Source organism: Ambystoma mexicanum, chromosome 11 (genome assembly GCF_040938575.1).
Source record: "Ambystoma mexicanum isolate Mex_15411 chromosome 11, UKY_AmexF1_1, whole genome shotgun sequence".
Taxonomy (NCBI): Eukaryota; Metazoa; Chordata; class Amphibia; order Caudata; family Ambystomatidae; genus Ambystoma; species Ambystoma mexicanum.
In genome coordinates, this window is record NC_090934.1 from 1,066,092,704 (window position 1) to 1,066,110,050 (window position 17,347).

The window sequence follows — 17,347 nt, forward strand, 5'->3', positions numbered from 1 at the left end:
AGCACTCTAAAATAGGATATTTGCTATGTCAAAGGGGAAAAAAACCAAACACACATAGTCAAGTCTGGAACTTGGAAAATACGGTGATCAAGATAAGTCCTAGTGTCACGTATTTGGGTTTTCCTTTTAGTGCACAACCAGGCCTGAAGAATATCCGTGAGATTTTGCTTCAAAAAGCTTTAATGCTTCAGAATGATATATTATACAATAGGTTTTTTATAACGTGCTTAATACCCAGAGGTTTCTAAGCGAGGACCCGGGGATTGAACCCATGTTGCTCCGGGTCGTCTTGCTTCCAAGGCGAGCACGTTGCACCTGAGCTATCCTACCGAGCCAAATCAACTCTCTAACTAGATTGTACATTTGATCGATTCTCTATTAAACCAACACTTATATTTTATGAGGGCAAGATGGTTCCAAAACGTACATATGGCCTGGAACTTTATGAGGCTATATTTACACTATTGCATTTGATCGAGGCCAAGCTGTGGCGTACACTTTTGAAAGTCTGAATGCTAATCCGTTAGCAGCATCAGATTCGATTTGGGGACTATTTCATTAAGAGCTTGTGTGCTAAACTGACACCCCCATTACTGATTATTTATATGAGGTTCTGGGAGGGGCGCTTCAGAGCTCAGTAATCTCTGTAAATAGTAGCTTGTTTCTGGTTCGTTTTGGCCAGAAATGTGAAATCATAATTTCAGAAATTGTGATGGACAAAACTATATCAATGGTTAACCCGACAAAAGTAAAAAAGGGCCCCGTTTGATCAAGACTGGGTTAACATGACTGAGTAGTTCCACTCCTACCAATCGATGAGCCATCTGTCCCATGAATACAAAAGACGGGGTACTTTGTCCTTCTTGCTGACACAGTTCCCAAATCATTACTATTGATCTATTCTGCTAAAGTTTTGTTGGAACTTGCTTTTTACAAAGGAAATTTTACTTAGACAAAAAATCATTACTGAAAGTAACAGTGGTTGCAGATCTGTAATGCATCTATTGAAACAATTAAGCATTTGATGCTCGACTGTAATGCCTTGTCCGAATCTAAAAATAAGCTTTTGGATCAACATCAAGTGAATCGCACTGTTCTGGAAGATTAATTCTTCTTGATGAGATGTTTAAATGTCCAGAGTGTTTTGGAAGGCCTAGCGGTGGCTTCTTGTATTAAGAGTATGAATTTAATGTAACATTACTGTCGTTCATCACATTTATTCTAATGTATTTTATGTGGATTTATTGTATTTGCTATGGATAATTGCTTTTGTTCTAGTTCTTTTCGATAATGAGTATCGTCTTTCGTACTATTTATCCAATCTAATTCGATTTGAAATGTGGTTTCTATGTTGCAAAGGTTTTTCTTAAACCAAATACTAATAAAATAAAGATCACATGTATTTTTGAGCCCAGCTTCCGGAGATCGTATTTTTTTTTTTTTTAACAATCTGCACTTCAGGCTCAAAATGCAATGGTGCACCCTATGCATTTTCGTGGCAGATATTATCTAAATCAAAGCCATGTCTCGTTAGATGCATAATCATACAGTCACAAGCATTGGTTGTCATGTTATTGTCAGCTTGGTGAGCAGTGGCTTATTCATAACAGGGCCTGGTGTGGATTAGCCGTCTGGCCTGGGTGTACCCATAACAACCATGTTGGGTCCAAACCAGAAAGCTTCTCTTCGATCCCCATGGGAATGGTAGACACCTTCCTTCAAGAAACAGGACCCTCCCTGGGAGGTCCCCTGAAAACCGGTGATTCAAAAGACCGCTGTAAACACAAACACAGTTTTGAGGATTCTGGGAGTGGCCCGTTTCTTCTGCCCCCCTCCCTCCATTTTTATGGATCATGCCTTATTTTTTGTGGCCAGAGGAACTCCCCATGAAGTCCCCCTGACATTGTAACCTTTTTTGCCGTCCTTAAGGTACATGGGTTTGGGTCACCCAGAAGGCACCCAGTCCCAGGCACCCCATTTTAGCTTTGGGGTGATTGTCCCGGGAGGATAGCTCAGCGGCAGCGTGCGCGTCTTGGAAGCAAGACGACACGAAGCAACAACGGGTTCGATCCCCGGGTCCGCGCTTAGAAACCTCTGGGTGTTTAAGCGCGTTATAAATACGTAACTAAGACAAAAAAAAAACACAACACAATTACACAACTAAGAAAAACAAACAATTCCTGTAACAGCGCCTCGATGCCTGTGGGCTGTGTGAGCGCTTTATAAATGTTAAATAAATTAAATTAAATTAAAATCTCACACTACATTGGTTGTAGGGAGTAGGCTGTTGCAGCTGCATTTTGATTTTGGCTTCATCAAGGTTGCAACCATTTTACCACACTGGAAAACACAATCTACCAGTTTTATAGCCATTGGGGCAGTGAATTTATTTAGGCTCTGCTCTTGCCCATTTTGTTTTTAGGGGCCTTCTTTGATTTGGGCAGGCATAAGGGTAAGACCTAAAATGGACATACTGATCACTTAGGCTTCTTGTAAGCCTAGGAGTCAGCCTCCACCTTGGCTCTGACTGCTTTAGATCCACCCAAGTCCCTGAAGTCTCCATCTCACTTCCAGTGGGGGTGATCTGAGCTGAGTGGTCATCCACATGGACCACACCGATTCCTCCCTCACCCCCCTTAGTGATTGGTTGGATGGCTTTGTCCAGCACCTCAGGGCAGTCGTGTTTAAGAGTTCCCCCTCCCACTACATGCTCTCCTGTTGATGATGTCCTGCTGGAGGAGTTTCCCAGTCATTTCCACAGTTGAGTGTCTTTGGGGGCCCCTCTTCTGACTATACCTGCTGGCTGTGGTAGTTTTGCCACATCCAGGTTGAGATGTTCTGCTCCTGGAAGTCTAGGTAGTGCTTCCTCCTGTTGACTCCACTGCAGTGCTGTGTCGAGTCTTTCATACCGGGGCCACTTCCACAGCTGTTTTCTGCCTGGGTCTCGCGCCCTGCTGTAGGATGCTGCAGTTGACTAGAAGGGTACTGGGACACCGATATCCCAACTCATCTGCTCCTTGGCATGTCCTCAGTTGTCTGCACTGCCATCCTTGTTATAGGACCATCTTCTGTGGTTGTGCCACCCCTTCTTTTTGTCCAGTGAGTCTCCAGAATCCATCTTTCCTGGTTCTCTAGTCTTACCCCCCAGTGTTCCTTGCCACTATTTTCATGGTTGGCTCGAAGGGCCGGATCATGGGAAGGCTGATTATTGTTGTGTTCTGTTGCGGGGGTGTTCGTTGGCCAAGGGTGTACGTACTTGTGCAGCGGATACCATAAACCGCATCAGGAAATGAAGCCCTGGGGTTGACATTTTTTGGAAGCAGGTTATATGATATGATATAGGCGTGTTTCAAGGCGCATTTCCCATTGACTAACCTGCATCTTTTGTTGGGGCTTCTGGTTCAAAAACCAAAGTCTGGATCTTTTCATTGGGGTCGCTTCTGGTACACTGTGGGGTTGTTTGCCACTTATTCCGTACGTGTGGGGTAAAACTGTTCTAGATGAAGGATTGGACTTTTAGTATTTACCAGATAATTTAAATGGATTTTAAAGTAATGTTCTCTGCTTCTCTTACTGTGAAAACATTATGTTGTAGCTAATTTCTCTAACCATGTAACTATTTTTCACTGAAGTTTATTGCACTATGTATCTAAAAATATATCCTGATTTCTTGGAGGACACCCTCAAGCAATACTAATCATAAAGAGTGCATTTGTGTTATTCAAATACTATGCCCTAGAGTCCAGGACTTAATGTTCAGTTATCAGTGTGAGTCTTTGTAGGGTTAGTAGTTGTACAGCTCTCACCAGACGGTTGTACAAAAACTGCCTTACCCGAATATCCTGTGGTAGCAATTGATATTTTACACGAGGGTGCTAATTACTGGAAAACCCCCAGCTGTTGGAGAACATCCGCCAACCTCGGCATGAGTGGAGAGCCCCCTCGGGAGCGCTGGGCCTTACCAGCCAATAGTCCAAGTAAGGGCATGGGTGGTGGCCCTCAAACTGAAGGACCGCCACCACATTCATACGTTTTGTGAACACACAAGGTACCGCATTAAGACTAAACTGTAGCACACTATACTGAAAATGGGGCGACATAATCGTGAACCGCAGGAACGTCCAGTGCGGTTGGAAGATAGGGACATGTAGGTACGTATCTTTAGGTCTAAGGAACACATTCAGTCCCCTGCGCACCAAGACTCCGCTATGTGAGCAGGTGTCATCATCTTGAAGCGTTTGAGTGGGAGTGAGTGGGAGTGAGGAAAGAAAGATCCAGGACTACCCTCAGGACCGCCTGGTTGTTTTTGGGCGCTGCAAAAATCCTGGGTCTGTGCAGTTTGTGTGGATGTCCTCTTTTTGTTGTTAATTCGTCGTCCGTGGATGAATTGAACAAATCTGACCCCTCAAAGGGGAGGTTAAGTATTCGGTCATGTACATCAACAGAAAATTTGGTGGTGTGTATCCATGCGGTGCTTCTCATTTCCATGCTCAGGCAGAGACCCGTGCTGGCCACAACAATATGGAAGACTGTGACTCCAGAAGGTCTTGGGCAACTGTGCGCGCCTCCACTATGCCCGCATTAAAAGCAGCTTGATTCTCGGAGGGCAAACTTGGCAGACAATCCCCCATTTCCCTCCACCACTTTTGGTCTGCCGAGGCGAGTTTGGCATCAGTGTTAGCCTGCCGGAGGCAAAGCACATGCCTAAACACCACACCACCAGCTTTTTCTTCTTAATGACCAGTCTGGTAGACAAATAGTTTTACATACAGATAGTGACCTCTTTTTTGAAGAACTTTTCCGGCATTCGTAAGTCTCTTAACCTCCACAATCTCTTACCACTAGAGGAATCTAGGCCAAACAAATAATTGCATTCAAGTCTGCATGCACACTTGCTATTTTGTTCCCTTTTCAGGACAACCACAGCAGCCTCAAAGGACCTTGTGAAGCATTACACTAAAATAATGTTCCTGAATACACCCTTGGGGTCTCTACTGCTCAACTGAGTGAGCACTCATAACGAAAGTTCACAAGAAAAATAAATTAACCATCTAAATATTACAATAATAATGTTCTAATATACAAAAAGAGCCCTTTTTAATTTAACACTAGTCTAACACTACAGACTCCCCAAGATAGAAAGAATGCACTCAATAAATAAAAGGTAATAGGGAGTCAACCACTAGAGAGCTCTGAAGAGTACAGAACACACTGCGGAAGAAAATGCTGAAACAAAAGCCATTATTTCAAAGATGACAGACTATTTAGCCCAAAGTCTGTTGTACCAGCACATCAAAAAAGCAACCTGAAAATGCTACGGTCCTGAACTTCCTATATCAAGGTATCCCACGAACCGGATGTGGTCACGACTCACATTGCATCATACAAGGTCCAATGGCTGGATGCACTGCCCAGATCAAAGCACTTATGAAGTGCTGCAATAAATAAACAGTACCCTTGAGGTTCCGATGGTGGGGTGCTTAAAAACTAATTATGGTATTGCACATTTACAAAAAGGGAAAAAAATATACCTTTCTGCAAGGAATCCTGCCACCAGGTAAAGTGTGCTTGTAATGTGCAAGACTTTTAAGTTGATGCTCCAGGGGAGCTGTGAGAGGTCGTTGTACAGGATCCACCAGGTAGACATTTTCCAGCAGAGCAGATACGGACAGGTTTGATCTCATCAGCTCCAGACTGGTTTGCAGCTCTAAAATTGTATCTTTCTGATCCTGCAACTTGTCACTCTGAAAAAGAAGTTTGGTGTTAAATGGATTGCATTTGGATAGGAATTACAGCGAACATACTCCCAATGAATGCTCCCGATTACCAATAACCAATTATTCTAATCCTCCATTTTAATGGCACTTCCTTCACTGATCAAATATTTTACTAAAAACAACAAAAATGGCTTAAGGAAAACAGTGTAAGTACAAAATGAAATGAATGAAAAATACATAACTATTAGAGGGTAGACTCTCAATCAAGGACCTCTTTATACACAAAGCCCCAACAATGTGCATGCCTTAATCAACAAATCAACAATGAAGCCCCGTTTTTGTTTCCTGCAACAGGTGGGCATAGTATTTTAACTACTCCCCGGCCAGGAACTGACCCCATTAACATCACCTGGTTTTTCCAGCCCTGGTTCGGGCAAGGGTGTACTCTTCCCTTCCCCGGGGCAGAGACAGTTCCCATGTATACCACCCCACCATCCCAGACCAGCTGCTCTGGAGGGGCGCTAAGCAACCTGCAAATAAAAGGTTACTAATTTAGGAGATGGGCCACAATTCTGAGTTCTGGATGTTAATAAGGCACAGTACACCAGAGGGGGTGTTTTGATCCCCTTTCTTGCCTAGCATATAAAAAACACATCACTTGTCATCTACATGTTCCACAGCTGCAGACTCCCATTACTTTAACTTAAAACCCAGTCCACTAGTCAGTTTGTATTAGTCAGTCACATCGCATAACACATAGTGCACAGTACCTTCTTGTTGCAGCACTGATACCGAAGTTCCTTCCCAATTTAACTTCACCCCTCCCCTCCCCCCCACCCCCAGCCCCGGTTCCACCACCAGCCCTCCGCTCCTCCGCGGTGGCTGTCATGGACACTTGTTTGTGCTCCATGGGGCTGCGTAAGCCCTCACTTCCTCGGAGGGCTTTTTAAAACCCTTAATTCTCCTTATGGGCTTTAGGAGCCCTTCTCCGCTACGTGGGCTTTGGAAGCCCATAACCATCTTCATTTCCTCTGTGGAGGTGTGCTTGTGCTTGCACTTATAGGGCTTTAGAAATCGGTATTTCCTCCATGGCAGTGCATTAATTCAGCCCTGTAATTTAATGGGGCTTTGGAAGCCAGTGTTTCCTCTGTGGCGGTGCGTGCACACAACACGATCATTAATTCAAGTCCTAGTGCTTTGCGAGCCCTTTGTTTCCTTTCCTCTGTGGCGGTTTTTATTTAGTTGGGGCTCTGTCAGCCCTAAGTGTTCCTTTGGGCTTATAAGCCCATGCTGATCCCTGCTAGCAGTGCAGGGGTTACATTTCCTCTGCGGCAGTGTTTTTATTTTCCCTGAGGTGGAGAATAGTCCTTGTTGGACAGCCCAGGCCGCCCAGGTGACGTATATCGCATTGAGTCGGCTGAGGCTCCATGAGTTCTGCTTTCTCCCACTCTCCCCGTCTGGCTACGGGGTGAGTGCGGGTAACGCGCAGGCCCCCCAGCGATCACATGCTCTCTCCCTGCATGCACCAATAGGGTTTCCCTCATCTTCATTGCTTGCCCTGCTCTCGCACGGGGCAGACGGGCTTACTGCCACGGCCTGGTCTTCACCCGGGCCGCACCGTGCACACGACCCGGGACTTCTCACACCTCCCGGCCACGCACCGGTTTGGGAAGCGGCGACACACGGCCCAGGCCTGAGGTGTCATCTTCACCCGGGCCACACCACACACGCAGTCCGGATCGGGTCTTTCCTTTCTTATGGCCCGCCTTAGTTGGGTGTCTGGGCAGGCCCCTGCCGTCCAGGCCACGCTCCCGCTTGGGGAACCGTCTGCACATGTGGCCGCGGGGCATAGGCTTTAGTCTTTCCTAGGCCACACCGCACATGCGGCCTGGGACTCAACTTTTCACATGGCTGCAGCTGGCAGATGCAGCTCATTAAAAAATGCCCCGAGGGGCTGCTCGAGGCCGCGACCCCCAGGGACTGCAGCTCTTGTCTTTCCTTTCTATGCTCTTTCTCTTACTGCTTTATCTATGTTCTTCTTCAACCCCCTCTTTTCAACTGACGCCTTCCAACTTTATTTTCACTTTAGTCCAGGTCTCTGGTGGTCGGCAGGTGAGACCTGCCATTGTCCTTTAGCCTCAAGGCTCCCTGTGTCCCCCATGGTGGGGAACATGGTACAGTGAGATAAGTTGTAAAGCACATCCACATTTAATAAAGCTTTGTATATACTCCTGGTGTGACTTGTCTTTATGTATATACTTCCCATAACCCCCCCCATTTTCTAGGGCCCCTTTTGGGGCCAGAGGTTACAAACAAATACAAAGCTTGCAAACAATTCTGATCTTCAAATGTCATGTTCTCCTCAAGGCTAAGAAGGCTGTTAAAAATGTGTGGCGTGGCAAGCGGGGGCTCCAGGCAATAGGGTAGACTTCAGATAAACAGGAAAAGCAGGTGTAAAACGGAGTGTTCAGCACTAAAATTTCAATGTTTTTTGAGCGGAATAAAATGACAGGTGAGATGTTGTATGACTAAGAAATCTGAACAAAAAAGGTTTTGTATTGCAGCCAGGATATGGGGCTATTAAGCAGGAGAAAGATTACAGATTAAATGGCAGGATTAAGTATATGATCCGGGAGCTTGGAGAGCAGCAAAGCATTCCAAGTGCCATCAAAAACCCATTACGGCAGGCACCGTACATCAAATCTCATTCTCTGCGCCCCTGGCCACAAGTTGAAAGTGAAGAGTAGAGGAGTCACACATGCAAAGACTTGCACAAGATTCTTGCGGACGGATTCTTTATAATAAGGAGTTATTTTAGAAGATAATTGAGGAGCCCAAATAGATGGGATTCCCAAAGTAGAAATGACAACAGAAATAAAGTCCTGACAAAGGAAATAAAGGGTCTTTGAGATCTTGCAGTGAAAAAAATCAGGTGGAAGATATAGAAATTTCAGCATAATTCACATATTTACAACTCCAGCTTCAATAACAGCAAAGGACCAATATACCTGTAATCGTCTTTCTGATGCTTGTATCTGCTTAGATTTACATCCTCTGAATAGGCTGATATTTAGTGGTTGTCGTGGAGTTCAAAAAGGGACTTTGACATAACGGGTCTGTAATACTATCCCTAGTGTGACATGTACTGTACCCATGGCCCTTCATGCCTCAAGGTCCTCAGATTGTTTGTTTCTGACACGAGGGAGCACGAAGTGTGTATGCGAGTACAGGAAGGTAAAGAAAGGTGTAAGATGTCGATGTACCTTCAACTCCAAAGAGGGGACGAAGGGTGGTCGTATGTGAATCTAAGCAGTGTGAGAAACCGGACAGTGTTCTCGCACCTACTCCACCGGGATCCACTAGTCAAGTGGCCATGGAAGGGCCATCACTGTTTGATCCCCGACCCTGAGGGTGGACAAGCAAGGGAGGATCACCGGAGTAGAGGGTCACGCGGGATTGGGAAAAGAACATCCGAGGGTGAGACTGGGTATTCACCTTTTTCCATTCGACCTCAAAACCACCTTTTCCCTCAGCTTTCATGGGGTATTTCCAAACCCATTCCATCTCCACCCTCCCGATTTCCAACAAATACTGGGATGAGGAAGAGGCAACCGGGAGTAGTGAAGATTTCCCATAGGGATAGCATGGGGAGCGTAAGGGAAGCCGGCTGTAGAAAGAACATAAGTTGTCCCATTGATAGTCAGGCAGAGTCGGGCATTTACTAATTATCACTCACACCCAACTCCACTTGACGTTTTTTCCAGCTAAAAAAGCTGTGGTTCTACACAGGTGAAAGAGCAGGCTGGGGATGTTGTCTGGAGCAGAGAAGCCAAGGAGCAGAGAGTAGCAGGATCTACGGCCCAGAGAACGGTACGCTGAGACGCTGGCCAGGTGTTTGTGAGGGGCTGCAGCATGGCTAGGGTGCCGTGACTCTAGGGAGCCGGAGCAAAGCACCCTGCACGTTGCTATTGGCAGTTGGAAGATTGCTCGATCCCTTGGGACCTGTGCTGGACCCAAGGGTGGCTGAGGGGCAGGTAGTGAGACCCTGACCTCCGGGCCTCACAACCAGAAGGGGCCGCTTGTCCACACGCTGCTGCTCGGGGGAGTCTCCTGAAAGTAAGAGAGAGACTTGGGAGCATGTGGATGACTTAAGCGGCGCGGACGATAGAAATGCAGAAAGCAGCACTGAGCAGAAAGGAGGAAAGAAATGAAAGGAAACTAGTAAAGCAATATAGATTGAAAGAAGAGTGACAAGAATAAGAGAAAGCAAGCAATGCAGAGCATGCAAGGGGCTCAAAATGAAAGAACTGTGATTAAAGAGGGTGCGAGCGACACAAAACGTGAGAGAAGGGTGCAAGCGACACGGCAGAGTAGAAAGTGTGCAAGGGGAAGCTCAAGAAGGTGCCAGTCGTCACAAGAAAGACAGTAAGGTACAAGTGTGCAGGAGAAGGAAAGAAAGGTGCCAGCGGCCATGAGAAAGAAGTCAAGAAAACAGAGGGGAACAAGAAGGGATGCAAAAATAAAAACCCTGAAGGCAAAAGGTTAAGATAATGAAGGGCAGGAAATAAAAGGGGGGTTCAAGCTTGGCATGGTCGCCCTTAGGAGGAGCAAAGAACCAGACGTTTTCGAAAGTCTGATGCTTCCCCTTTAAAGAACTGTACATGAAGAAAGGTACATCCTGAACTTGTGTTTTGAAACTCAAGAGGGTCCTGAGCTTAGGAAAGGGAACCCTGAGAAGCCTAAGAGCTAAACTTGTATTTGAATTTGGAAAAGGCTTACATTTGGGGAAGGGATCCCTAAGAGATCAAAGTGGATTCTTGATAATTTTATGTTACTGAAGGAATTGAAGCTTGGGGGAAGGGAACCCCAAGGCATTAAAGACTTTGGCATTGTTTGAACTATGGAGAAGGTCCTATGAACAGTCCCTTTCCGAATGGATTGTGTCCTCCTGCGTTATTCCTCATCTTTGATATTCAATATCCAGCTTCAGCTGCTTTGGATTTATTTATTTTTTTCGGCAGAGGGGCGCTGTGTGTTGATGGCGTGGACCCGATGTCCCTCAGGTGCCTCCGTCTCAAGGATGATGTCATCGAAGGCATATATAGATAATTGTAATTGGTTATTTATAATGCGCTCAATAACCAGAGGTTTCTAAGTGCGGACCCGGGGATCGAACCTGTGTTGCTCGGCATCATCTTGCTTCTAAGACGAGCGTGTTGCCCCCGAGCTATCCTCTCGAGACCAGCCCAGTTGGGCTCCAGTTCCTTTTTCCTGTGAATGCTATTGCTTCAAGAAATATATCACGCTTCATTACTTCATACGATTATGTCTTCTTCGTCGACACCGACTACCACAAAGACCGGGTTCAAGAAGTGTCGAGATTGTGGTTGGAAAATGTCATTATCCGACCCACACCGTATATGGTTATGTTGTCTCGGGGTGGAGCATGAGACCTCAGACTGCTCCAAGCGCCAGTCGATGACAGGAAAAGCCTTGAAGGAACTAAGGGGAAATTGGCATAGTTCGAAACCCCAAATCATCTACCCTGAACAAAAAACCTTCGACCAACGAGTCGAGAGGCAACTCTCCTCGGAGGAAGAAAGTTGAGAGGTAGAGATCGAGGAGCGTCTCCCACCACTCATCATCGTCAAAGAAGTCCAAAAAGAGGGACCGTCGCCTTCTTCGACTTCATTGTTGGACTCTTCCCCCGAGAAGATATCTTGCCCCACAAAGAAATCCACTTTGGCCGAATTGGAGGCTTTTAGAGCAGAGATGCTAAAAATATTTGAAAAGCAAAAACCCCCAAGGCATGCTCCTACCGGGCCTTCAAAAGAAGCCGGGAAGGAAAGGGCTCGACCTAAATCCCACACGCCCTCGAGCCCGGGACGAAGGCCTAATCCTCATCGGGAGCCGTCGTTGCCTCGATCCGATGACGTGTCATCGAAGGATCCATCGAGCCGAAAGCATAAGCTTAAGTCGAGGTAGTCGACACCATTGAGACCTTCGACGCCAGCCAACCCTCGACGTCGCCTTCGACGCCGAAGGCATTGACGCCAGCTGCACCATCGACAAAACCTATAGCGCCATTGAAAAAGCTTTTGACGACTCCTCCAGCAGCAAATCCATTATTCATTAAACCCCTGATGCCTGAAAAGACTTATGTGCCTTCACCAAGAAAGGACTATTTTAAGTCCCTTGTCTTCATTTATGAGGAGAATGAACCCTCGGACAACGATGCACCATTTGGCCTCCAGTTTGGTATGCCAAATCTGCCAGAAAGTTTTATCTCTGAGGAGTCAAGGTTGAAATACCTTTATGACAATCTCCAGATGGCTAGTGGGGTGCACACCTCACCTGAGCTAGAGTTTGGAAGACCAGAGGCTGGGGAGCATGCGGATGCGTCACAGACAGCTCATGTCCAAGCTAATGGAATATATGAGGTGGAGTAGGCCTCCGTTACCATTTCAGCAGGATGATTTTATGGACATGCTGGATAAGGATCGTCAATTTCACCATTTCACATTGCTCTGCATAAAAGGTGGCGGCTAACTGGGAAACGCCAGAAACCAATAGGCCTGTCAATACAAATGATATAAAAAGTACCATCCTTCCATTAGTGAACCCAACTACCTGTCTAAACACCCCACTCCAGAGAGTCTTGCGGTACAGGCAGCTACCGCAACATCTAAGCAAGCAGCTTACCCTACCATCCCTCCAGATAAGGACAAAAGAGTAGATGGATGGGCAAGGAAGGTATTTTCTGCCGGGAGTATGGTGCTCAAATCAGCCAACTCCATATGTGCCCTTGCAAAATTTACATTCACTCTACGCGACTGCATTTCCATGGCGGCAGATCACTTTCCCGAGGGGGATGAAAGACGGCAAAGAAGTCATGTGTGAGTGTCTTCAGTCAGGTCTGGATTCGGCTGACAGCACCAGGAGAGCCATGGCTACTAGCACCGTTATATACAGATTTATGTGGTTGAGGAAGTCTGGTTTTGCACCAGATTTGCAATCCAGACTCCTGAACGTGCCCTTTGACGGGTCTCACCTTTTTGGCAACAAGGCTGACGAGAGCGTTGAGAAGTTGCAGACCTCTAAGGCGGCAGCCAAATATTTAGGTGCCACTATTAGGCAGCTTCAGCCTTTTCGCCCTACTGGACAACCTTAGAGGGATAGATCTTTTCGCTACTGCTCCTCAGTTGGAAGAGCCAGAGGAATGGCTGGTCAGAGAGACCAAAGAACGTTCCCTTGTGGCGGACGAGGGAGAGGTGCAAAGCCAGCTCAAGCAGGGGCATCTTTACCATCTGCTACTGCATCAGCCGCCTCAAAACCTCTGAGGTCTGGAGTCACAACTCAGTGGGGGGGAAACTATCTCAGCATCTAGAAGAATGGCAAGACATTACTTCGGATGGTTGGGCATTGGAAATCATAGCCCATGGGTACTGTCTTCCTTTCATACAGAGACCCCAGAGCAATCCACCAGGGAACCACTTTTGGAGGATTCCAGATCAGCTCCTTGTGCAGGAAATGTTAACCCTGCTAGAGAAAGGCACTATACAGCTGGTGCCTGTAGTGGAGAAGAACGAACAAGGGATGGTATTCCCCTTATTTCCAAATACCCAAAAAGGACATAGGACTGAGACCCATCTTGGACTTGAGATACTTGAACAAGTTCCTGATGAAGGACTTGTTCAAGATGGTCACTCTTTCCCAGATCCTTCAGGGCCTCCAACTCCAGGATTGGATGGTGTCACGGACCTTCAGGATGCTTATTTTCATGTGGCAATCCATCTCAAGCACAGAAAATACCTGGAGGTTCCCAGTTGGCGGTTCTCGTGATCAATTTTGAGTTCTGCCATTCGGGCTATCCTCCGCCCGAGGGTTTTCACCCAACTGATGCCAGTGAGTCTGTCTGAGGAGTGGGGGTGGCAAGGGGCACGTCTATCCCTACGTGGACGATTGGCTGATCAGGGCGCGTTCTGCAGAACAAGTCCGGGATCATCTCAACGTCACCTGCCACTCTCTTCACAGGCTAGGCAAGTCCCATATGACCATATGACCATATGACACCTTTTCAAAAGCTCCAGTTCATCAGAGCTATAGTGGATACATTTCTTGGGAAAGAGCTTGCCACCCGAGGTGAGGGCTCAAGACATTCTGCAGATAGTCTCCAAGTTTCAAAGGGCCCAGCGTCTCCCAGCCTTCCATTTTTTGAGGTTGCTCGACCTCATGGCATCCTGCCTTCTTCTGGTGCCAGAGGCCCACCTGAGAATGAGATAGATCCCTTCAATGGGCTCTCAGAACTCAATGGTCCCAGTTCACAGGTAAGATGTCGGGCCTACTTCAGATTCCGAGCAGAGGCGCACATGGTCTTCTGTGGTGGGCCTGCAAGGACAATATTCTGAAGAGAACCTTTTTGGCAACCATGGCGTATGGGAGGCATGGTCCTTGAGACCCCACTCCCCTCCATTCTATTCCCACGTGCGGATTAAGGTTTGTCCACCAGCCACCTATGCGCCTGTGGCCAGGGATGCGGGTCGACTCATATGTATGCACACATTGGCCAGAAAGCCCAGACTCCATTTTGTACCACAACCAGACTCCATTTTGTACATGGTACCACAGGCCTCGTAGCCTGCAGAGCTGCAGCTCTCCCCTCGAGATCACACACAGCGAGCCAGTCACCTCCCTCGTCCTCCTCCCCTCTGCGTCCCTGCCGAGGGCCAGTTCCCACGGGAGACTAGGCGCAAACAAGCAACATGACAAACACTATCTTTCACCTTCCGCAGTCCATCACTGACCTGCAGATGACCGGGCAAAGGCTTGGGTTTAAAGAGCACAATTTATCTTCACAAACATGCCCCATCCCCGTGCAGACCCCACATAACATACACTGTGGATAACCCCCCCAACCCTGTTCTCCTTTTGAAGTAACAGTTATAGATTCTATGCCTGTGTGACACCCCGGTTCACCCATACTGCTAATCCCTTTGTGAAGGCTATAAATCCTCACATGCAAGCATGTATTAAGGGGCTATGTTCAGAAAATGAAACAAGATAATCCTCACCTATTTGTAATGCACATGAAGCTGTCAGTCATATGTATACGTCACATACTATAAAAGAATCTTGTCTTTCAAGAAACACTCATCTTTATTCACACAGTCATTAGAGAAAGAGGTACACAATAAAGATGTTCATTGGTTTTTTTGAATATACATGTGTCCACACAGTACGTTCAAATTACATGCTGATCCAAGTGCATATGATGTAAGACGGTAGCATTACGAGACTGTTGTAAATCGAATTTACTTTGTAAACCTGGTACTCACGATAAACGTAAACGTGTAACCTATACAATGTACATAAGCTTGCATATTGTTTGATATACCCGTAACCACACTGATCTAATCCAACCTCGTATTATTGATGTGCATGTAACCCTGTGGAGTATACGAGTTAGAAGCCACAGTTCTCTCGTTCTCTCTCTCTCTCTTTCCTCTCTCTCTTTCTCCCTCTCTCTCTCTCGTTCTCTCTCCCCCTTTCCCTGCAGCGCCGCGCATCCAGCCCCCACCTTCCTCCCGCCTCAGGTTGTGCCAACATCTAAAGGCCCCGATTTCATTAACGATGTAATGCTGTTAGTGTAACCTCTCACCCCTCCACTAAGCCGCACTAAGTATCTGCCCTCCCCTAAGCCACCAGACCCACAATAGCACCATAAAACTTGTTCCACATTCCGAGACCTCGAGTAAAACAAATACAGACAATAAGAGGCTCATTTACTGCCTTTTTTGATGTACCAGCTATGTGCCCTCTGACCAGATGGTATCCAGACTCACCCCAACCCCGACTGACCATGGTGGCAGTATATTTGTTCTAGTACTACCAAATTATAAAGATGTCCCCCACTAGATGTAACAAAGTGAGATGATCGAGATATCCTTGACATATCCCCCTAGCAAGACACCTGAACCCATGAAGCAGTCCCTTTCCTGTATGATGTGTTTTATGATAACGAGATAAGAGCACCTAGAGTTATGTGTTATTTCTCTTGTGATGTTAGATTAACAATTTAGAGGATTTACAGGGCATTATGAATTATAATGAACACTGAATGGGTATGTGTGGCCACAAGGGCAAATGTCAGTGCAGCCAAGATGTATCTAGAACGGCATCTCCTGAGCCGACACTCCACCCCGATGAGCCCAGCTGACCTACAAGCATCACTATGACAACGTGGAGCCTCACCAATCCTAGAATTCCGACATTATGTATTCTATACTACCCATTCCCCATTGTCCAATCTCAGCGATCCATGTAATCCCTAGTTCCCACGTCATAGGTGATGTGGTTTTGTAAAAAAAATGTGAATGTTTTCTGATGTTTGGCAGAGCGCTCTCTGAGTTTGCAGAGTGCTCTGCTTGCCCTATTCTGGTTTTGGATAAACTTACTTTTTACCTTCACCCGCACTTGGTCTTGGTCTCATTCCCTCCTGGGGTGTGTCCATCATTGACTCTCATTGGGGAGTGTATTATTGTATTTTTGGGGACACTCACTTTCAATGGCCGCAGATCACTGTAGTGACAGATGCCTCACTCACAGAGTGGGGAGCCCACACCAATGATCTGACAGTCAGAGGTCGTTGGTCTCCATCGGAGACCAAACTATATATCAATCTTTTGGACCTGAGGGCATTAAGACTAGCGGCTGAAGGCCTTCCTGCCCTCTGTGCCGGGGAAGAATGTCCTGATAATGACAGACAACACAATGGCCACGTACTACCTGAACAAAAGAGGAGGTGTAGGGTCACTGCCACTGTGCAGAGGCAATGCAGCTCTGGTACTGTACTGGGCAATTCAGAAAGGAATCTCCCTATCAGCAGTTCACCTAGCCGGGGAGGAGAACACGGCGGCGGAAGCTGTGAGCAGGCAGAGCACAGTCTCCCACGAGTGGGAACTAGCTCAGGAAGTCCTTCTAGAGATTTTCACCCTTTGGGGAACCCCTCAAGTGGATCTGTTTGAGACCAGTGTCAACTGTGCGCACTATACTGCTCATGGGAATTTCCCTCAAGAGGAGCTCCAGGAGATGCGTTCGTAATGGACTGGGAGTTTCCACTCCTGTTCGCATTTTCTCCAGTCCCCGCCATTCCTCATGTGATCAGGAGGTTGAGAAAGTTTGGGAAACACATGATCCCAATTGCCCCGGATTGGGCCAGGAGGACGTGGTACCCAGACCTTCTAGGCATGTCCATTTGCCCTCCAATACATCTTCCACAAAGAGGACTTTCTCTCGTGAGAGGAGGGTCGGGTTCTCCACCCAGAGGTCAAGACACTCAGCCTTCAAGCATGGTTTCTGAAAGGCTGAGATACAAGGATTGGGACCTTCCGGAAGACGTAATGGAGATTTTGCTTTCGGCAGGCCAGCAACAAAATCTTTGTACCGTTGTCGTTGGAACAAATTCTGTAACTGGTGCAAAGAGAAGAATGTAGACCCTTTTCTGTGCAAAACACCAGATGTTTTATCCTTTCTACTATCCTTAGCCAATCTGGGGCTCCAGATTTGCACTATTAAAGGTTATTTGGCAGCGCTGTCCATCTTTAAACGCTTGTCAGAGGAATGTTGATATT

General features: G+C 46.8%; 1 protein-coding gene across 1 annotated transcript in view; it reads right to left on the bottom strand.

Annotated features, from left to right (window-relative positions):
* KIF7 (kinesin family member 7) overlaps positions 1 to 17,347 on the bottom strand; it is a 797,909-nt gene that overhangs the window by 486,404 nt on the left and 294,158 nt on the right. The window contains exon 6 of the mRNA XM_069624313.1: positions 5,532 to 5,744. Within this exon, the coding sequence (XP_069480414.1) occupies positions 5,532 to 5,744 (213 nt within the window). The remainder of the gene's footprint in view (positions 1 to 5,531; positions 5,745 to 17,347) is intronic.